The following is a 23876-nucleotide window of genomic DNA, read 5'->3' as shown; positions in this document are numbered from 1 at the left end:
ATAATATATCTAATACGCGAGTATAGTCTATTACTACTCGTAGTATTCTGCTATATAGAAACAGCCGTCGTCCGAAGATCGTCGATTAAATTATCGTCGTCTTTGTAAAATATCGTACGATGACGAGTTGAAAATAAATTCTCGTTTTCCCGGCGACGGCGGCGGCGGACAGTAAATCAAACATTGCGCATTCGCCGCGTAGGTATACATATAATAATAATATCATATTATATTGTTATTATGTTATAGCTCATTCTATATGATATTGCGCAGTAGGTATACCTATACCCATGTGTAGATGAAAAAAAAAATAAAGAAGACGAGAGCGGCAGAGACGATGACCATCGTCGCATTACATTATTATCATTAACAATCGCAATATTTATATAGAGAGAAATGCGCCGATGTCACGTGATGAACTGCCGGGATGTCGCGTGCGGTGGCTCGCGCGTGCTGCACAATAGACGCGCGCGCGGAAACGGGTCGATGCATTATTTATGGTATTCCATCGAAACCTAATGGGTAATAATTTAATAATCGTATAGGTAGGTTAACCTTATTAGTACCTATTCCTATAATACCTAAGAGACTTGCGACTGATAATAATGTAATAATGGGTACCTATTATGATGTAAACGTATGTATATATTATTATAATATTATCATAATATTTATTACTCGCGAAACGCCGGCGACCGCGACTATTATTCGTACTACGCGTGTACAATACCGTGCCGGGACGACGAGAAGGGTTTGTGCAACGTCTCCGCGGCGGCTCGTGACGTTCCGATACGATTGTGTTATCATCAGCAGCTCTCTCTCGTTTCCGTACGACGACGATAGTACATAATATATAATAGTATATGTATAAATATCTTTGGCGGCGGATCGATTGGCGGCGGCGGCGAAGCAATAGGTCGTCGCTATAATAATATAATATCTACGGGGAGGTCCGATGTCATCGTGCCGATTTATTGCCACGCGTCACGCGCGCATACCGCACACAGTCTCTTCGGCCGTCCGTCCGTCCGTCCGTCCGACCGACCGACCGACAGACAGACCGACCGCCCGCCCGGTGATGTCTACGAAAGTCGCCGCCGCCGCTGCGACGACGGGATCGAGTTGATCGCGTGTCCGTCCGACTTCCGCGGCTGACTATATCGTCGTGCGGGGCCGGTCGACGGTGCTCTCCGGCCGCTCCTCGGATCCCATAAAATATACGATAATGATAAATATTATACAATATAATATATAAGTATCGTGTTTTGTTTGACGACGGCAATAATAAAATATTTTAATAAAAATAATAATTATTATTATTTGACGACGCAGTAACCGCCGTCGGTATACGCGCGCGTGTGAGTGTGCGTACGACCGACGGTGAAAATAAATCATCAAACACGGTCACCGCCGTATGTGGTCCACGTCGCAATAATACACGTATATATTATGTTCAGTGATAATACCGAAATATTCAAACGGCATACTGCGCGCGCTTTAGCGGTAGCTGTATAATATTAATATCATAACCACCCGCGCACTATTATATTATATTGTAGGTACTTATACTTAAATATTAATAACACCGACGTTCGGGGTCACCGATGGCGGTCGTATACTTTTAAGTCGTCAGCAGCAGACGTTTTACCGTTACGAATGGAATAATAACTATTTGTATACCCCAATAAGGCCGTAGGTAAATTTACAATTTTCTACTTCGACTTCAAATTCTCCCTATCGCACTATTCGCACTTACAGGCCGGTACTGCATCAGGATTTATCGGGTTATCTAAGCTTTCAATAACCTAATAATCTCAGGTGCGTTACCCTGGCACCCCAAGGTCAAAATTTCGACTTGAAAACTGTTCGATATTATTTTATTTATTATGTCACAATTTGTAATAATCTCATCGTTTTTATGTTTTTTTACGTTATCGTGTTATACAGCTGTATCGGTTCCGTTTTTGGTTTGTCGAAATAGAAAAAAAAATGATGTTTCAGTTTCTAGTTTGGATTTTTAAAACACCTAATTAAGCCAAATAATAACCATATAATACAAGGAAAAATAAAAATAAATTGTATTGTTTTATCAAAATAAGTACAATGATATTATACATTGTTTATATTATAAGGAAACAATTAAAAATTATCAGTAATCGCTATCCATTACTCATTAGTAATATTTTTCATTTTCATTTATTAATATTTCATATTTGAGTATAATACTTTTATTAAATAAATATTTTGGTAAAGAACAAACTAACATTATAATATCATCGATGATAAATTAATTATAGTAATTTTATGATAATATAATCGTTTATTATTGTATTTTACTATATTATTATATCATTATAGTTTTTAAATTACTTCTTTGCTACTATAGTAGTACTCACTATCGCACATAAATTGAAATCCTTATAAAGTATAGGTACTTTATAAATATATGAGAAATATACTAAACTATAATCACTATAGTTTTTACTTAAAAAAAAACGTTCTAATTAAATAAATAAACGTATTTTACATCACATGCGCATATTATATATAATTTAATATAAGTAAAAAATTGTTAACCTTATAAAACGAGGTCGCAAAATGATTAACGGATATCATTTTTCAGTGAATAGCCCAACGGGATATTCCCACAGTAAAAAAAATAAAAATATATTTATGGATCCACAATTATTAGACCAACCAATGACTTAAAATGTCCATAATTTACCGACGGTTTGGGCAATAACCGTCAATATTAATAGATTCTCCAATCATAATTTGATAAAAAAATAAAAATTCGTAGAACGGCTATGGAAAATATACGAGGACGTCGGAGCGTCGAACATAAATACTGCAGGCAGATGCAATGTTGCACATCACATTCAAAACGGGTTTTTGAACGTCGTGTAAATATATAATTAACGCGTACATAACATACTATACCTATGCAATCGCAAAAAATATTTAGATAGATGAGTTTCGTCTATACAAAAGTGGGTGAGTTAATGACAAAATCAACTTGAGTTAATGAAGTCAACGTTTAGAACGTTAAGTTACATATAAGTTAATATAATATGTGGTTAACTAACAATAAATTTAATTATAAAAAGTATAAAGTTATAATAGGGAGAAAAATAATTTAATTAATAATTTTTTTAATAATTTCCTCTATCAAATATAGTGATTACTGACTGTGCAAAATTCAAATATTTTAAATAATAACTAATCATTTTGTTAAAAATGCATACTAAAATTCCTTATTATTGCACAATAGCTCTGCAGACAATTACACATTTTTATAATTTACTAAATTATTAAATTAAGGAATAATTATTAGTTTGTTTTTATTTAAGTCCATTATATACAACATGATTAAAAATAAATTTATTTTATTAATTAGTTTTAACTTTTAATTACCTACAGTTATGATTTATGAACAATATATTAATATATATCTAAACCTTTTTTTAACACGTTTATTATTATTTTTTGATAAATTGAAAAAAAACCTAGTTAGTAAAATAGATATTTTTAATTAAGTCATTAAGTTAGTTTTAAAATTAACTAAATTATTTAAATTGAAGTTTTAAAAATATAAATAACTATTAACTTTAACTGTACAATTAGTATTAATTATTAATGATCTCCTCTTAATCTCCCTTTTGAGTGTTGGAACAGCAGAAACAAATGTCAGTTTCCGTTCTATTTCACGTGCAGCAGAACGCCATTTTCTCAACTCCAGATAAATGTCAATCTATCGATGTAGAATAAATAATAATCGGCACATCGGTCGCCTAAGTTATGCATATTAGTGATACGTCACAGCGTCCGCCATCGCTAAAATATAATATATAATGCAATTAGAAATAATAAGTGATGTAAATAACATATTTTTTTAATAGAATTTAAGTTAACTTTCTATTGCGAATATGCTAAATTTAAGATTTCTAAACGTATTTTAATACAACGCAATAAACTATAATTTCATAAACGAGTTAAAAATAATTTGTTAACCTTTATATCGTTTATAATATTATTATATGCTAGTATGAATATTATATATTGATAGGTCATATTTTGATATTTTTTAAACTTACTAGTATGAATTTACTTTAAATAGGACCTTTATAAATAATCTTAATACAAAATAATCGTAACTGTATAATACACAATAACTACAGACAATAAATAACAATCAACAATCGAGTAATGTCTAATTAAATATATGTATGTACTGGTAATTATAACGGATGGACACAGTATGGGGAATGGGAATATGATAAACTTTCATTTATAAACCTAAAAGTCCTAAATATTCCAAAAGATGCTGTAAAACTGTATAAGTCAAATGGTTAAAAAAAAAAAGGGAAATGAAAGTTTATTTTTTAATTGAAAAATATGAAATGGATTTTATGCTCGGAAAGAAATACGTGAACATTCGGAACATTCGGAAAAACGCGCAATTTACGTTTGAATCCGTATCCGACATAATGTCACACCACTCACACCCGAGATAAGCTTCGGTAATTTGGTTTTCCGGTCTGCCATATCGCGTTTATACGGTCACCTCGAGTGCTGCAAACTACAACCGGGCGATTTAGTGGTAGCTTATCGTAATATATTATTATATTAATACCTATTGCCGTAGTCGTCTCCCACACTCGGTCGTCGGCGGGGTTACGGGGCGCGTTGCACCGATGTTTATTGTACGACGGTCGTAAATCTCCCGATCGACGTGTCATGCGTTTTATTATAATATTGTAGCCGGTCGGCGGCGACAAGCTGTGTGTACAAAAGCCCAACGTACAATATAATATTATTATACACACATGATATATATATATATATATATAATATATATAATAATATAATAACGTTATTATAATATATTATGGCGTGTAGTAGTATAATATACGGTATATATTATATTATGTATACGTATATACCTATGGGTATAGTATAAATATAGTAGTTTTGCAATAAAACTTTGGACGCGCGCGTAATATATACGTACACTACGCGCAGTACCGTGTTTGTACGATATTATATATTATGTACATTTATTATAATAACGCGATATATGCGTGTAAATAAAATATATTATATTGCGGTACACGGACATATGCGCGTACATGCATACAGGTAAGTACGCGCAGTGCGAGCCGCCTGCACCCGACCGAATGATTCATAGGCGCGTCCGTTTCGCGTTCTATCGACCCGGTAAATCGGATACACGCCCGCGGCCCGTAATTCACACGACGAGCGCTTTTTTCGCTGCGCGTCCGCCGGAAGTCGGGCGGAGGTCGCCGACGCCGTCGCACGGCCGGCACACGGTCTCCGCGAGACTGTGAATCCCGCGGCGGCGGAGGCGGCAGCAAACGATAATAACATATACGTATAGGTATGATATTTATATACATTTATATGCACGTGACGCGTAGTATGTGTATATTTTATATAATATTATTATAATTTACGAGAACATACCGCCGCCGCAATATGACAAATCGCGATTCTGTCGATGGACTCTACACCTCGTATAGTATTGCACTGCACAACATATACTGTTATAATATAATATATATTAATATAGTAATCCATAGCGATGATCGTGGTATACAATAAAACATAATATCGTATATAATAATATTATATTGCGCATCCGACACCGTCCGTCTGGCCGGAAGTATATGATATTATTATGATATATATACCAATATATACCTGTATCGTTGCTATACACTGCGTATAGCGTGATATTGTTTAACGAACTGCTTCTTTCTTGGTGCGGTGACCTCGCGCTCCACGACCGTTTATAATAAAGTGTAATATTATTCGTATATTACGGAGAAACTGACCGCCGGATAATCGCACAAAATAATTCATCCCGAGTGTGCATGTGCATATACCAGGCACGTCGCCATTGAGAGCGGGATAAGAGAGTCACCTAAGAAAGTCAGTGGCCACCTCAGTTTTATTTTTAAATAATTTCTAATATATGGTGTTTTATTTATTGTTCCCGCGTCACTTAACTACATAATATTATATAATAATTGTATACTATTTTGTATATATATAAAAAAAAAATAAATTTGGAAATCTTATTATTATATAAATATTTGTCGGCTAACAGTTTTATGATTATTTCAAGGAGAAGGGGAGTTACACTAAGTAGAAATGGGGCAACAAACATTGGTCCTCTTATAGATAAATTCCTGGCTACGTGCCTAGCATATTATATACCTACCTCAAGTGAAACCACTACACGTCCCGCGTTTATAGTTCGACGTCGGTGGTGACGACGACGATGACGTGGCCGCTGGCTATATAATATGTTATGTCGAATATTAACCTCACCATCAAAAAAAAAAAAAAAAAAAATGATTACAAATGATATATTATGACGTGGCTAAACGGTCGTCGTGACCGTATTATATTATATATTATTATTACACATTTCTTTACTTTGCGTTAAAATTATCCCCTGCAATATGAGTTCCCTCTTCCTCACGTCTATCCTCACACTCTCAACGCGGAAGTCGGCCCTATATCATTATCGAATTAAACGATCCAGACGAAAGTTTCGGCTATGTGTGTGAATCTTATCTGCCGTGATCGGCACACACACCTCGCGGGCGATTCGGTCGTGAATTAGTCGGCCGCAACACAACAACGCAAAATACGATATTGTTCATATACAGTCGTCCGGCAATACGATCCAAATTTTCGGTAAATATTCTCTTTTTTTGCGTCACGCATAATAATATACCGGAGTACAGTTATTATTACTACAATTACGGTAATCTAACAATATGCGCATAGACACAAGTATATCTCCACATCAGCGGACCACCTGGAAAACGAGACATTAACAGCTTATACATATCAAAACTATATTACATATTATTAAGCTTTATTATATACATACCTACTGGAGACTATTATTTTTCGACCATCTAAAATCAGTAAATCATTATCATGTTCACCCCCAATAGTGGTTTGCAAAGTGAGTGGAATCGTTGTTTGCATGTTATTATGAATTATAAACACATACATGGAAAACCAGAACCAAATTTGTATTATTAAAAAAAAAATATAACATTTTTTGCCTGGTAAATTAACCATTGAATTTTATTTTACAAATTGCTTTTGAAACATAAGTATTTGCCCTGCGTTCATTCCTATCTATATCGAGCAGATTGAAACCGGGGCTTCCATAATGTAGGTATATTACATAATAATATTCAGGAGGACTGCGCCCACACTCCTCGGCCGTTTTGTTCTATACCAATGACCTTTTGATCGTATATTGGTAGAGTATGTTCGAATGGATTCTCGGTTCAAATTGCTATTCAAACATTTTATAGTTAAAAGCAAAATATATAGAATTACATACAAAAATAGAATTGACCCGATGAAAATAAACATTAGTATTTCGTTTTTCTCGCTATATACTTTTTATTAATACCAATTCGAATGTTCGGTCGAATAAAAAATCGTATACACCCGCGAACCGTGACCGAAGCTATAGGCCGCCGACACCTAACGACTCGCGTCTCGTTTACTTCCCGGTCGTTTGGATTTAAACGGCATATACATATTATTATTATTATTATTATTATAGCAGTACGGTTTTGAGCGTGCGCGACGATTTCGGGCCGATACGGTGCGTATATTATACGTAAGCCCATACCCGTCTGATACCTATATATATACACGCTATAACACCGCTGCAGTAGCCCAGTGATATTATTATCTCTTCGCGCGCGAGATAGGTATTATTACAATAAATATACGTTCGGCGAAAAGACGCGTCTCCGCGATGGTCGTGAGCAGCCGAGTCCGCTCGGTGGACGGATGAGGGGACACCGATATGTCGTGTCGATTATACACTTCGCATTCCGCCACGCGATTTCTCCGCGTCTTCGGATCAATCGCGCACACGATCGTTTTGTCACGCCGCCGTCGCACGCGCTCCGTAGCTGCACACACCTATACAATATAATATATATATATATGTACACACGTGCGTGTCCCCTCGGAAGCTCAAATGCGCGTACCTGTGTATTTTTGCATGTGCGTATATAGTGTATACGATAATAATAATATGGTAATTAGCGGCGACGGCGGCCAGGTGGTGGGTGAAAAGTAAAAAAAGAAAAGAAAAGTCTCTGCGAGTATACATATATATATATATATATATTATATGTGTGTGTGTGTGTGTAGAGGAAGAAAATATAACGTCCGCCATACGCGTGTATAATACTTCTAACTATACAATGTAATATATATATACACAACGTACGTGAACGAAACCGTTTATTACGTCGCGATACCCGTGTACGCCGTAATATTGTAATACGCAGCTCGAACGAACATTTTTATACGTCGCGTTATGTTAATGAGCTGCACACTTTGCCGCGGCAACCGATCGGTCGGTCGCGATGAGAATCGCGCCCGGACGGGACCAGCGGGAGACGCGTCCGCCGAGTCGTGTCGCTCGGCGAGCGTGAGGCCTGCTAAGCGTCGATCTCTCTCTCTCTCTCTTTCTCTCTTTCTCTCTCTGTCTGTTTCGCCGGCGCAGCATCAGCTAGAAGCCGAGATGATGATGGCACCGAGATTGCGGTCGACTGTTGTCGTCTCGCGTACACAGCTGCCGTCCCGACGCGATCTGCGAATAACGACGTTTTTTTTTGTTTTTTATTCGTGCTAGTGGGACTATATAGGTGTACAATACCCGGTATAGGTATACACATCACGTCGAAATTGTTTATTATATTATTGTATGCACGTTCGTTGGTCTCGGCGTTGATTAGTACAACGACGATAAAACTAGATCCCTTACGACCGGTATTTAAAACACAGAACACGGAAGTACCCGCGCAACACCAGTTCCATTTAGCATCACGTCAGAACGAGTTAGTTATCGTTCCGCGTGCGTGTTAAGTTTGACCCGACCAAGTCATAACAAAACGTATAACGATATTTTGCAACAATAGCAACAAAAAAAAAGACTGCCTTGAATTATTCTAACGAAATTGGGGACGCGAAACGGCAAATTCACTCAGCAACTTTCCCACATTGTCCCAACAACCTATAGTTCTAATGTTTATAATATATTATATATATAAATGTCTGGATAGTTTATCTTTTGTAACTTGATGGATTATTCGTTAGATATAACGTTATAATTTTGCGTTACGCCGTTACCGTCCCTATATATGTTGCTCCTAACAAACCGACGAATAATGCAACTACATTAACATAATAAAAAAAAAAAATTCAGGTTCTCAAACACATATCTATGATTTATTGTTTTTCTGTGAAACGGAAAAAATATAAAGAAACGCCCTAGATTTTCTTCTATATTATTTTCGTAGCTAATCTGTATCTTTTTAAAATCTCTATGAACAATTTACAGCCGATCGTATTTACGACTGAATATTGATACTTCAAAAACATGAGTTATTATTTCAAATTAAACAAGCCATAACAATATGTATTTAATTAAAAAACATAATATATACCTACACCTTTTTTACCATCATATCAAAATAAAAATAATTATTAAAAAATCAAAATATAAAATTGTAATCATATTAAATTTATCAGCGATGAATTTATGTACATAATTAAATAGAATAACCTACTCTATTAACACGTTTATTTATTTTTAATTTTTGTAAGATTTTGTCGTAATAATAATTGTATTAAATTGTTCGATTAGAGTAATTATTTTATCTTTCATACTCAATGCTTATGTACTACGGTGTACTAACCAAGTCACGCCCAAACCAAGTTGCATTAAAATCAAACTGCACGGATCTTATACTTAGCCGTAGGTTTAGCAAAGATAAACCTCAAAATTAACCAAAGATAAGTCGCTCCGGGGTATTAGGTGTGGCAAACTTGATGTCGGAGTTGGAAACGATGAGTGGAGTTAATTTTGCAATAAAATTATTTTGTTCGAAAATCTAAAATAGAAAATATCCATTATATAAACAGACCAAAATGACTAAATACACAATTTATAATAAAATTATGTTATAATAATAAAAATATGTTTTTAGTTTATTTATATAATATATACATTTAAATTGTAAACTATTTTCTGCTGTAGATCTTTAAGACGTACAATTTTATTAGAACACCTCTTTTTTCAACATAGATTAGGTTAGATTAGATAATTATCCCCACACCGTTAAACATTTATATACACCACTCATATCCTATAATCATCAGTAAGCAATATTAATCGTATTCAATGTATGTACATATTATGTATATAGTTGTTGAAAGGAATAAGAGGCTAAGAATAATCCAAACACATATTAAAATAAAATAATAAATTGTTATAATATACCGAATAAAATATATGTAAAAAAGTAAAGCACACTAAAATTGCACATAATAGTCTAGAAGTATAGAAACAAAGATATCAAGTTTCAGTGAATTAACTATACATGGTATATAAATAACTATTACACGACCGTGATTAGAATGTATCACATCATACATTTTAATTAAATTATTAATTCTTCTAAATGCCATTACAAAAATATTTCAAGTAAACATATTTATTACCTAAACTAGAAAATATTTATTAAAATATTAAAAACTATGATTTACTGTATTATACATTTTACTTAATACACATTAAAATAACTAAATAAAAAACCGAATGAAAACATTTGTTAACCTGACAGAAAAAATATATTTTCTAAATTATGAATACGATAAACTTATATTTTTCTAAAATTTTATGGGGTAAAATATCTGAACTTAGATAATTCAAATCAATGTACATCTTTATGTGCAATTGTTAAGTAGGATTTAGTGTCATTATTCAATGTCATTATCATTGGATGATGTTTCATTTGTACTAATGTGGTTATTCCAGTTATACCTAATACAAGTATCTGTAATGAAAAATTTAAATAAAAAATTAGCCATATGCAGTTATCCTATAAAGGTATGTTAAACTGATAAGTAAAATCACTTAAAAATCAAACACAACATAAATACTTAGTTATATTTGAGCTGTAAAAAATGATAAACTAAACAAAAAATATTTACATATTACAATATAAAAAATTAATAAAGTCAAAGAGCACTTACTGATACAACAAGATTTAAATTTACATTAAATAATCCAAAAGCTGTAATTTGGTCGAATTCAAAAACTGACATTTGATTCATAAACATTTTGATCTGAATATTTATAATAATATTAATAATTACAAATCAAAAAATGAATATTATTGTTCGTAATTTAAGTAATATTTTTTTGTGTTAAACCATTAGAAACTATATATATTAATACAAATAAGTTTTACTTGTAGTTTAACGTCCGTATGTAAATTTGAAATTCGGTATAATCGTAGATATGATATTATCTTCGTTCGCTGTAAAAATATTTTTTCAAATTAGTTACCAGAAAAAAATTAATTTAGCTAGGGATATGACTATATGAAAACATCCCTTGTTTAAAAAAGATAACTTATTGGTGTCACCATAAGATAAGAGAAAGTTTGGTGTTTAGATGTCGCCTTTAAAACTTAATCGAATAATGAACTGTCCGTAATATTCTAAAATACCGTATATTTATGTTTATTCAAAAAATACAAATTTCAAAAACCAGAATACAGCAAAATGCATGATTAAAGAAAATATGCGGTTATATTAAAATGTATGCAGCACTTAAGATAAAAAGAAATATTTAAATAATTTATCACTGTCCAAAATTATTAGGAAGTCCTATGAAGTATAAATTACAGTTATTTGCGTTTATGATAGTTTATAATATAATATTAATAATCAATATTAAGTAAAACTCAAAATAATATTATGTTCTGAATTTTAATAAATGTGTAGATGTTACGTTTGGCTCTTTTGATCCATTTAATTCCAAATTTAATATCAGAAATGAAATGCCAAGGTAACTGGAATTTCGGAACTTTTATATGATACTATTTATTTCCTTCTTATTTAATTTTCGACTTCATATATATTAATATATTATACACATATATATCAACACGGGGGAGATAGAATGCTAAGTTAATCATACTATTCATCATACTAGTTACCTGGTCGTCTATTAACGAAACACACACGATAACGGACAACATGAATATGACAATTTGTGCATACATTATGAAAGTAAATATTTGCTCCTTGAAATCTAAAGCTGTAGGTTTGCTGGACAATGGATGAATTTTGACCATGAAAAAAAAGCCGATGAGTAAATTGCTGAAATTGAATGTGAAGAAAGCCAAAAGCAATGGACCGTAACCTAGAGTAAATTTTTTTAATAATTCGCTGAGTTCGGAGTGTAACAACCGCATTTTTTCCATCAAAAAAACTATTTCAATGTGTGTCCATTGGTTGAAAACAGCTACCGATTCGGCAGGAAGAAATTTCCAAAAATCGTTTAACGTCCGAAATCTGGCTTGTAGGTTTTGAAGAAAGAAACACAGAAAGCTCGTAACAACGAAATCCAAAAAAAATGGCGGTGAGAATAAAATGTGTGCTGATAAAAAAATGTTTACAGTCTTCCAAGGACTTACAAAAATGCGTAAAGATACAAATACAATAAAGTATGCAAATAATGATATTAAAAATATGTCCCAATGTTTTTTACTTAATGAATGCTGTTGGATCAACAAACTGGTTGAAATTGGTGTTAGCTTTCGATCGAATTCAATCATACCATTAATAAATCTGAAAACAAATAAATTTGAGTCACTGCACTGTTAATTGAGATAAAATAAATGTAATCAAATGTGTAAGTCTATCTAATTTTCGTTTAAAACCAATAAATCGCTGCATTCTAAATTCTATTTTACCTTTATAAAATTATTAAAATTCAAGTATGAAACTTTATACGTATTATATTTTAAATTCTAATCAGATTAAAGAATTCGTTTGATTAACAAATTACGCATGTTATATTTAAATTTTTGTTTGGTTATACACTTTTTAAATAGAAAAATTTTCAATATTGAGTGTGGTTTCTGGTGGCAAATTTGATTTTGGTAGGGGAGGGGTCTATAGTAAAATATGCCGAATACTTTTGTTAATAAATGTGAAAGATTATTTATAAATGTATATAAACTGCTGGAAGACGAATATATTTACTCAACACTTATTTATTTAACAAAACCGTTTTTTTTTTCATTGTAATTCCAAATGTGAAAATTATGACCTATTGTAAAAAATTGGGTAAACAATTTTGGGAAACTTTTAAAAGTCCCATCCACAAATATTGATCAACTTCACTTAAAAAATTGAATAACCGGACGTAGTTCATGGACCATGTAATCGTTTAGATAAAGATAGACGCAATTCGTGTACCCACAAATCAAAATTTTTATTTCGGGATGCAAATTGTACAAAATATTTTTTAAATTTGTTTTTTTTTTCATGCTCCAAAGAAATATTACGGCTAAATTTCTATAATAGCATAGGTAATTAAGATAGGTTGGGCATTAATATGAATTAATAAGTTATAGATTATTTTGTTGATGTAGAATTAAAAAAATGAGTGTGTATTTAATATTATATTATACTAGTTTAATTTTATAAGGTTTTTTTACTATTATTTACTTAATTATTTTTAAATTAATATTTCATCGAAAACAAAGGACTTAAAAACCAAAGATTAATTAATTTAATACAAATGAACAAATTCCACCACTTAATTAATTAAAGTATAAAATATAATAAATAGTTACTCAATTATGCGATTGTTTGATAGTCTTGCTGTAATTATAACAATCCAAAATTTAACTATACCTATAATCTGAATTAAATGCACTTCTGAATTTAACTGAAAAATGTACATATAATTGCAAATCAACAACACGCTAAACCGTATTATTTCTAGAAATATGTGTAACACTGATTTAATATTATAAATTAATAACCCAGTCGGTTTCACTGTATACGAAATATCAATTAAACCTATACACTTTGACAAAATTAAAAAAGGTCTTAAGGTTACATGAAAAACAGTAGTCATTTCGATAATGTTTAAAACTGAAAATAAAATAAGAATATTTGATTTCTTAAAATAAATATTATTATCGAATTGTTAATAGCTAGGCTGTCAAAATAAAAATAATAACATATTACCGCAAAAATAACCATTATTATTTTTCATATATCATTATAATATTGCACGTCCCGTGAAAAAATGTTATAGGTAGAGAATACTATTGACAACTATTGACTTTGACCTCATCATAATTTAATAAAATATCAAAAGTAGGGTTACCTGTGTAAATGGTATATAAAATATGAATATGCATTTATTAAATGCCAAATATTATAAAAAACAATAAATTATTAGCTTCCAATGATTGCTTTCTAATATGTATTATGGACTAGTTATGGATAATAATTAATTCATTAATCAAATATTAGTATACTACACCATTAAATTCAGAATTTTAATTGAATATTTCATTGGAACTCAAACTTTAATAGAACTGTTTGTTTTAAGTGTAACGTGTATAACTATTTTATTATGATGATCAAATGTATACTCTATGTCCGGGAACACAATAGAAAACATTTTATGTTTTTTTTTTTTAAGAAAAATTAGCGACTTATCTGTAGATTTTTTGTATTATAGAACATTTGCTTCTAGAACCGAATTGGAAATGAGGAAATTTGTCTTCAGTGGTTAGTGAAATTCGCTTCAGCAAATTGTTTTTCACCAGATGTCTCTTATAGAAATCTGGTAACTTTACTATAATAAAATATGTACACATGTCTACTAAAACGAGTACCTATATAATATGCTTTCGTGGAATCGTTATATTGAAAACAACTGTCGTGTCTGTTCCTCTACACAATATTGTGCCTATATAGGTAGGTATCATGTAAACGTGGACACGTGACGCACAATGTAATATATATTATAAAACAATAATGTATTCCCCATATATTATTGTCGTGTGTTATTGTGTGACTGGGGCTGTCCGGGGCGCGCGTTTCATTCCGCCCATTCCGTATAGAAAAATATTGTGTTTTTCACCGAAACAAATTGTATAACGAGCCCCGTCGCCCCGGTTACACGGAAAACGTGATGCTGCGGACGCGCGTGCGCCTCTCCGCGGTCTCGCACGATATAATATTAGAATATTCGCATGAGGAGGTATAAAACATACGGCGAGTAATATATTATCATATTATTGCGACGTTCGAGCAAACGAAAGGATGTATAAATTACAAAGTGTCTGTCACGTAATGTGATTTGATCCGCGTCCGACGTGGTTAGTAGATTTCGTGCCCCCATACACGCGATCAGAATTCAAAATATTTATGCGTCGATCGACAAACTCGGTAACAGACCGAGCGAGATTATCATTGTGATATACCAATACGACTTTCGGATCAGTATTAAATAGAATTTTTATTATTTTAGAGTCTAATAATAGTAATACATAGTGTTTCTGAAATGGATGGGGTCACTAGTATACGCGCACTCACAGACATTTTTTGGTATCACCAAAACATCAAAATCTGGGTTTTTTTTATATTATCTATTATAAATGTAAAAATAAACACTCTAGTTGTAATAAACATTCATTCGCTTCAGAAACACCCCGTATATGACATATTGTAGATACCTTACAAATAGTATATCCCTAAACAGCGATCCGCATTTGTCGTGAGAACCATTGTATTAGATAGTTAATGTATATATAAGTATAAATATGTATCGAATAATACAACATTCGAATGGTCTAGTATAGTAAATTGTAAAACGTACACATATTATAATAATGCTACGCGCAGGTGTTTAATTTTTACGATTTTTCGATTTTAAATCTGATACACAAACACGTTTAATGTGTTATTCAATCCGATCGGTAAACTAGAATGCGCAGTTCGATATTATTATTTTTCCTACCTATACACTATAGTGAATTTGATTTCGGGAACATCGCACTGTATATAAAATATAATAATATAGCGAGCTGTTAAAACGCGTGAACGCCGTAGCGTTATTTAACGACAATCGTGAAAAATTAGAATCACTTATTATTAACACCCGAATAGACGTGTTTGTGTGTACTGAATTCGTTTACATATTAGATATTATATTATATTTTGTCTATGTAAATTGCTCGACCAAATCGAAACATTTTTAATGTATTGTATAATAATACGAAATACGGGTATGATGCTCTCGTCGAAGGATCCTCATTATAATATTATTATAATGTATTTTACAATTTACACGCGTACTGCCAAAATTTACTATCGTAGCTCTGCAGCGCGCGTTTAAATTCGACGTGTGTGAAAATTATCTAGAGGAAATTCACGGGCGACCTGTTTATTGCCCATCGGCGGCGTTATTAATAATAATTTTATTGTCCACACACGGCGGTCTTAAATTATTGAATAGCGCTGGACATAAACATCGCGTGGAAATCTGTGTTAGCATATTTTATTATAATAATATAATGACTTTGAACGTTGAAAAATTACGTACTGCAGTGAATATTCGGTTTCGTCATTTATACGGAAATGCAACGTGAATAAATTATTGAAAAAAATAATAAAGAGCAGTATGCCCGTTTACCTATGGGTATTATATTATTTTCTGTTGAGCGGTTGAAATCTCTGGTGATATCGTAGACTATGGCGTATCATAATATTTTACTCAGATCACAATAATTTTATAACAGTACCTTACTGGCTAAGTTATTTTTAAATTATCAATTTTATATGATACAAAAAATTAAAGGAAAGTAATTAAAAATGTTATGGTTACTGAAAGTTAAACACTTTTAGATTGTAAAAATGAATAATAATTGTTAAACATATATTTAAATTTTCACAATAACCTTTTTAGTCATTTGAAAAAATAAGTAGTACCATTACAATAAAAATTAGTAGCTTAATATTATATATAATAATGTACTAAAATATTCGTTATATGTCATTAAGGTAATATATTATATTACATAACATTGTTGTCTTTAATTTATATATTTAACTTTTCAGTGATATCATAGTATAGTAATTCAGATTTTACGATGAAACGAGTTAAGAAAAAATATTTTTTTTTTTTACAATTTTACATTTGTTTAACAAATAATACAAAATATAGTTTATTACATTATGCTAGTCAAAAATCCAAACGTTTAAAATTACTAATATTCGAATAACACCTTTAATCGATTTTTCCTATATACATACAAAACTAGCTATTATAATAATTATCATGATACAATAAATAGTTTTTTTTTAGAATTTATACTATAGTGATTTATTACTTTCAAATCTATAACTCTTCTGTGTCTCCATCTTATGTACGGTACAGGTTTAATAATCGCAGCAAAGTATAATATCTTGATTTTTTTTTCAACCGTACTACCCATTTTCTAAAAACAAAATATCATAAACTAAATTTCACACTTAATTTGTAGTACTAATAAATAATATCACATAATCGACGAAAAGTGTGTTTGAATGTATATATTTATCCGGTATATAATAACGTTATCTGACATATGCGTTTTTACGATACAGTCATCGGTTAAAGTATATATTATATTATATGCATAGGTGTTATTATTATTATTATACGATAGTTGTTATAAAAAAAAATTAAAAATAAATCACGTTTCAAAAAAAAAATTACAAGATTACTATTCGAACTGGGTAAAGCTTGTAAAATATAATTATTAAGACGATGTGAACTGTACGCGTGTTGCGTAGAATATATCACTGTGACAATCGGCCGTGTTTATCGTCGTAGACTTGTACTACACGGACATTCTGTCGACCACCGTGATTAATTGGAAATAAATGTATTTTTTTTTTTAATCACTAATAATTAGAAACACGTGCGTGGAAACGTTCCAAGGAAGATATTGAAATAAAGAACGAGAAATCAACGAGAAAATTCGTACCAGGAAGTATCGACCGACACGTTATAATAAAATAATGATAAAACAAAACCGTAGTATTTACAAGGAACGTGAAACGCGTGATTAATGCACACACACACACACAGTCGGAAATGTGTGTATGTAACAATAATACTGGAATAAAAAAAAAACGTAAGATAATTAAAATAATTGTAAAACGTTATTCACGCGTATACGAACTGTGTGTAACGTTGTACTAATACGATATTGATATTTAATAATTTAACATAACATTGATTTTCGATTCTTTTCTTCTCGTCGTTTATGCGCGGAATACATCACAAGCGTATCGAAAACCTTCGATATGAGAACTCGACCGGGCGTTGTCCGCAGTGCACACACATACTTTTATATTTTAATTATTAATTGTTATTGCATTCGCCTTTATGCAAACGCACATTCCCCTCCGCCCCACTATACTGCGGAACGGGTTGGCATGCATAATAGAATTTTTTTTTTTTTTTTTGCCTTAACGAAAAATCAAATATGAGGATAATAATACGTCGTGCGACGGCGCTCGTTGACCCTGTCAAAGAGTTTCATTGAAAACCGCATAACAGTTTAACATAGTAACCTCTTGCATGTAGTTTTTAATATTATTTTATTATACTGCGGATAATATATATATAAGTACTAAAATATTATGTATACAATATACATTATAATGCAAGAATTATTGATTTAAAATAAACCACAACAATCTGTTCGTGTACAAATCAAAGGGATTCGTAACAAACATAATATTATAACAATTGACGCGAGCTGTCGAAGCTTACGCGTGTTAGGTAGAAATGTGTGAATCTAAAGACAAAAGAGTAAATATAAGTATCAAAAAGTTATGCACAGAACAGTTTAAAATTTGAATCGATAATATTTTTTTGTTACCTAACACAATTCGAATTTTGTCGGTTTTGCAAACAAATCTTTATCGACTCTGTTTGTATTATAATTGTTGTACATAGGTAGTGTTTTAATAACAATCTGATTGTTGGACCGGACGACTTGCGAAAGTAAAATCTTATGTACACGTGTCGAGGAAAAAAGACACAATATTCCTAAATGGCCGCCGGTTATCGAACCGGGACCTAGGCAGGTACCACCTAACCGAATACCCATTTCCTATACCTACCTATAGCCACGATTCGAGATACCGATCGAAAGCGAATCACGGGTAAGTATATTATGTTTTAAACTTTTTCACGGACGCCCGACCGTCTCAAAACTAGTTTTCGTGAGTACCGCAATCATGCATTTTTCGTTCTGTGCAATAAAATTCGTAACACAATCTCTGTTGATCTGAATAAACATTTTTTTGGTTTTAAAAAAAATATATAAAAAAAAATTACTAGCAAACTGTTAGTTGAGCTGACCGATCTATAATATACTTTATAGTATATTATAATATGATGATATGTGTAATATAATTATTTCGACAAAAAAAATGTTATTCGATCATCGACGATCAATCGCGCGAGCCTGTTCGTGTTAAACCCTTTTTTCATTTGTCCTTGCACTCAATTATATTATATTACTAAAATAGTTAAATGTTTCGTTATATTTTTATATGATATAACATGAACGATCGATACGATAGCTGATGGTCAGAATTCATCATGGTCCAGTTGATTATTATAATGAATATTTTGCTAATCATTCCTCGTTTCTGCAGACGGTGATCGAAAACTTGGTCTTCTACATCCGGTTAACTATATCACCTGGTCAAATACGTCACCCCAATAAAATTAATCGTCTTACAACTATATTAATATAATATGCATTATTATTATTATTATTATTATTATTTATTACACACGCCGCACACGGTATACGTCGCGTGCGATACGTTCTATTTGGTTTTCGACAACATTTCCGTCGTCGCCGCAACAATTAACTTCAATGCCATTCCAATACGTCTGTAAGCCGCACAATGTACGACACGTATTATACGTGTATCCGTGTATGTATATTGGATGATCCATTTAACGTAACACACTGATTATTTAAAAAATCAATAACATTCTTGGAAATATTTTTCACCTATTCGCAAATGGTTAAAAAACTATTTTTCTACTATTTATTCACAAAGTTTAGATGAGTGAAGTGATAAAAGGTACCACCCAAAACCAAAAAATCTGTCAACTACTCCACTAAACATTAAATACTTATAAATTATAACTTATAAACTAATACGGTTCGAAATTTAATTAATATAATTTTTCCCCAAAAAATGTTATTTTTTAACGATCTAAAATAATTATGTTAAAGAAATATTTTCAAAGCCGTTAGTATTTTCTGAAATAATGAACGTCTTGCGTTAAATGGATTACCCCGTATAATAGGTATGTGGTATATACCTGCTTATATTTGCCGGCAAATTTTCCTATCGTGCGTTTGGCGATTTGTTCCGCAACCCGTTAAACGTCTTCTCAGATCGTTAAATCTGAGATGAAAAAAAATCGTATTAATAATGGGCTCGGGTCGCGATAAATTCGTGTTGGCGATTTGTTTACGACCGTCACCACCGCAGTCGATCGAAATTTTAACGAAATCGTAAACTATTCGAACGTATACCCACGCAGGTATACATAATAGCGTCAATGATATTATTGTTACAGTAATTCGATTGTGTATACAATATTATATTAAAATGGTAGATAAATTGTATTATAATATGTACCTTAGATAATTTAGGTAGGTACATAATAGTATTATACGGATGTGTATAATTGCGGGCAGCAGCAAATACCGTTTTGGTAAAACCAGTCGGCCTTTCGTTACCGGTCGCGATCGTCTCGGAGATAGCTTTTCGAAATGGAAAAAAAAATATTTAAATATAATAACGTATAATACACTAAACCAGTTGCAGGCTGAGTGAAAATTCCAATTTCATCGGCACTCGCCGACACCGCTCGTTTTGGCAATAATTGCGCCCATACACACAGACCGTATACATATACACATTATAAAATGTAATATATTCGTCCGTCCGGATTATCAGTTATTGGTTCGACTGCCGAATAACGCGAACTGACAGTTACACGTATTCACCAACTGCACCCGCCGCCGGTTCGTCCGCCCAGTTTTCGTAATTAACGAGACGACGGCTGCGGCGGCGGCGGACGATAGGTATAATATAAAACATACCTATACCTGTAACGCTCACAGAAGTTATTTAAAACCAACTACGCGTGTCAGCGCATGTTCATGAATTATTTGTTTTCGATATTTTCATAACGCCGATGCGTGTATATATATATGATACGCGTATATACCTTACTATATACCTACGATAAATAAATCAATAAAAAAATCGATCGATCTCGCGCGACCCGGCCGACTACCACGCGCGAGACGCAAGAAAAAAATCGCTTCGTATATAATATATTTTAATCATTTATCAGATTGATTAATACGCGAGGTCCGCGGTCGAACACCACCACCCATCACGCCCACGCGAACGCCGTCGGCCGGTTAGGAATAACGCGCGGTTTCGGAACATTCGGTACGACGAAACTATATAGACGTACGCTGATTTCATATACGGTTTATATTGGGTATTGTATCATAAACAGCCACCGAAGCAGAGTTTTAACGCAAAATCTACTGATACGTAATAGCTGTTGTAAAAACGTTCACCGCGTGCACCGTTATATTATTATGGGCAGCGTCCTAGTCTCTATATTATGATCTTTTATTAGGACTATACGCGAGCAATCACTAAAGAGTTGACGCGCTTTAACGACGATTGGTTCCCGATAATAAATAGTGTGTGTGATAAATATTCAAATCGATTATTATCACTGCGAGATTTGACTATAAGATGATGTGTTATGAGCTTAAGACGGTTCATGTTTGTAGATACCGCTATATACAGGCCCGCGATGACGGTTCTTAATTTTATTTTTACATAATAATACGTACTCTGTAATACATTTTTTTTAAATATATTTTAAATTGATAATACGTAGTTTTTATTTATTATTTGTTACAGATCAAATTTTAACCTTATACGTTTATGTTTTAATTATTTAATCCATATTCATAATATCATAATGATTATTTTATGTTATGAGTATTTACCAAAAAAAAAAGGCAGAAAGAAATTAGTTCGCGTATCAATTTGTTACAGCCTTAGAGTTTGTTCGATAACAGTGCTTTAATTGTTATGTTTTTACAATGTTTTGCTCCTGGTCTTTTATTTTATCATTATGTTTTTATCGTTAAGATACCATTAAATACGGTCGTAATACTGGTCTTTGTTAACATACTCCGTATAGTGCTGTCGTCATTAGAACAATCGATGTTCGACATTTTGGCATCATACAGTTAACAATAATAATAATAATAATAATAATACATCTTTATCTAGGCTGACTCAAATCTTCGACTATATAACATTGAATTTGAATATTTACAAAACACCAATACGCGTCACCTACTTTCCGTTGTGTATCTAATTAATCGATGACTGCTGGCCTTCCGCGAAGATTCACGTTCAAGGTATAATTAATATTATCAATTTATATTATTGGTATTGATAATCGAATTTAAATAAAGAAACACGACGCGTAGCCTCCGGATCCAATTTAAACGTATACAAAAGGATATAAGTCGAGCATCATATCATATTATTTCAAATTGATATATTATTATACTGTGCGCGGCTAACGAAATTAAAAAATGATATTCGCCCATGTAAACTTCAATATAATATAGTACAATACCTATGCGATAGGTAGTGATTACTCATTATACGGTGTACTTTCCAATTCCCCAATTAATTTTGAAACTACGTCTGCGTTTTAATATTATAACTGTCCCTCGTCCAAGTCGTCCAGTTCCATTTTCTTTGATTTTGATTTAAAAACATTACTTATAATACAAACAACATAACTATTCGGGTTAGTCTTAAATCTTAATTAAGATTATCATGACTCCAGACGCAAGTTTAACGATGTTTGCTTTATATTATAACTTTTAAATTAATCAATACTCGCCTGTTCTGATTTACTACAATTATTGAATTTCCATATCCCTCAATACCAATTATGCTCTCGTCTTACATTCTAAAATCCCAATCAGTCGTATTTCGTATGACTGAAATAAACCCATTGAACAAATATATCGTGAATATGACAGATTAAATAACTTTGATTTGTTATATTATACTACACAATAATTATGTATAATATTATGATACGAAGTTCAATAATTAGGTATTTATGTGTTTAGAATATTATAACAAACAAATAATATTTTTTCGATTTTTGGGCCAGGCCCTGTTTATGCAAGTGCAGATGGAGCACTTGCACTTGGCTCCCAATTTCTAGGGGCCCCCGGGCTCTGTAAGTTATAGACAATTGTTTTTTTTTTTTAATTAATTCCACAAAAATGTATTTTCTAAAATGAAATACCAACTGTCAATGACTTTAATATATTCTTATCATTAAATTGTCAGTTGAATTTTGGTTATTTTTGTCATTCCACAGCCCAGTGCTAATCAGTTACCATAAAAAAAAAAATTAAAATAATAATAATAGAAAAATGTTTGAATATCGGAAATATTTGATACCGAATAACTAATTTAAACTTTTTTATGATAAAATGTTATGGAAATAGAAATTATAGAAATTGGTCATTTTTTATTTCATTTTAATTATATAAAATAAATTATTAAATTAATAAGTTATTTTCCATTTTTATAATTTTATGGAAGACTGAAAATTAATTATTTTAATTTAAATTCATATAATAAAATCCATAAGTTTTTTTAATAATTTAACATAGTATAATTTTATTATGTTATTTAATTAGTATTGTATTTTCATTGTCCTTAATATACTAGACCAAGTAACTAAATTGTATTTATAGTACATTAAATAATCTACAAATATTTTATGAGTTTTGAGATGGGTATTTTAGTATTTA

At 31.8% G+C, this 23876-nt stretch overlaps 1 protein-coding gene across 1 annotated transcript; it reads right to left on the bottom strand.

Moving 5' to 3' along the window:
- Positions 1 to 10779: 10779 nt before the first annotated feature.
- Positions 10780 to 14020, bottom strand: LOC132931062 (uncharacterized). Its single transcript, XM_060997260.1, has 5 exons — positions 13734 to 14020; positions 12087 to 12720; positions 11334 to 11402; positions 11116 to 11208; positions 10780 to 10916 (listed from the first exon to the last, which is right to left on the bottom strand). Exons 1-5 carry the CDS (start codon positions 14018 to 14020, stop codon positions 10794 to 10796), a joined length of 1206 nt encoding a protein of 401 aa, XP_060853243.1. The 3' UTR covers positions 10780 to 10793.
- Between the last annotated feature and the right edge of the window lie 9856 nt (positions 14021 to 23876).

The sequence above is a fragment of the Rhopalosiphum padi genome, chromosome 4, assembly GCF_020882245.1.
Source record: "Rhopalosiphum padi isolate XX-2018 chromosome 4, ASM2088224v1, whole genome shotgun sequence".
Taxonomy (NCBI): Eukaryota; Metazoa; Arthropoda; class Insecta; order Hemiptera; family Aphididae; genus Rhopalosiphum; species Rhopalosiphum padi.
The sequence above is the reverse complement of the archived record's forward strand: the minus strand, read 5'-3'. Positions and strand labels throughout refer to the sequence as shown.

What these genes read in the sequence shown, in the direction of transcription:
- LOC132931062 (XM_060997260.1), bottom strand. Translation starts at nt 14,020, where the DNA reads ATGACTACTGTTTTTCATGTAACCTTAAGACCTTTTTTAATTTTGTCA. An exon ending in TTTCGTTAATAGACGACCAG is followed by an intron (nt 11,403 to 12,086) that starts GTAACTAGTATG and finishes ATATTTTTACAG; the next exon opens with CGAACGAAGATAATATCATA. An exon ending in ATTTAAATCTTGTTGTATCA is followed by an intron (nt 10,917 to 11,115) that starts GTAAGTGCTCTT and finishes TTTTCATTACAG; the next exon opens with ATACTTGTATTAGGTATAAC.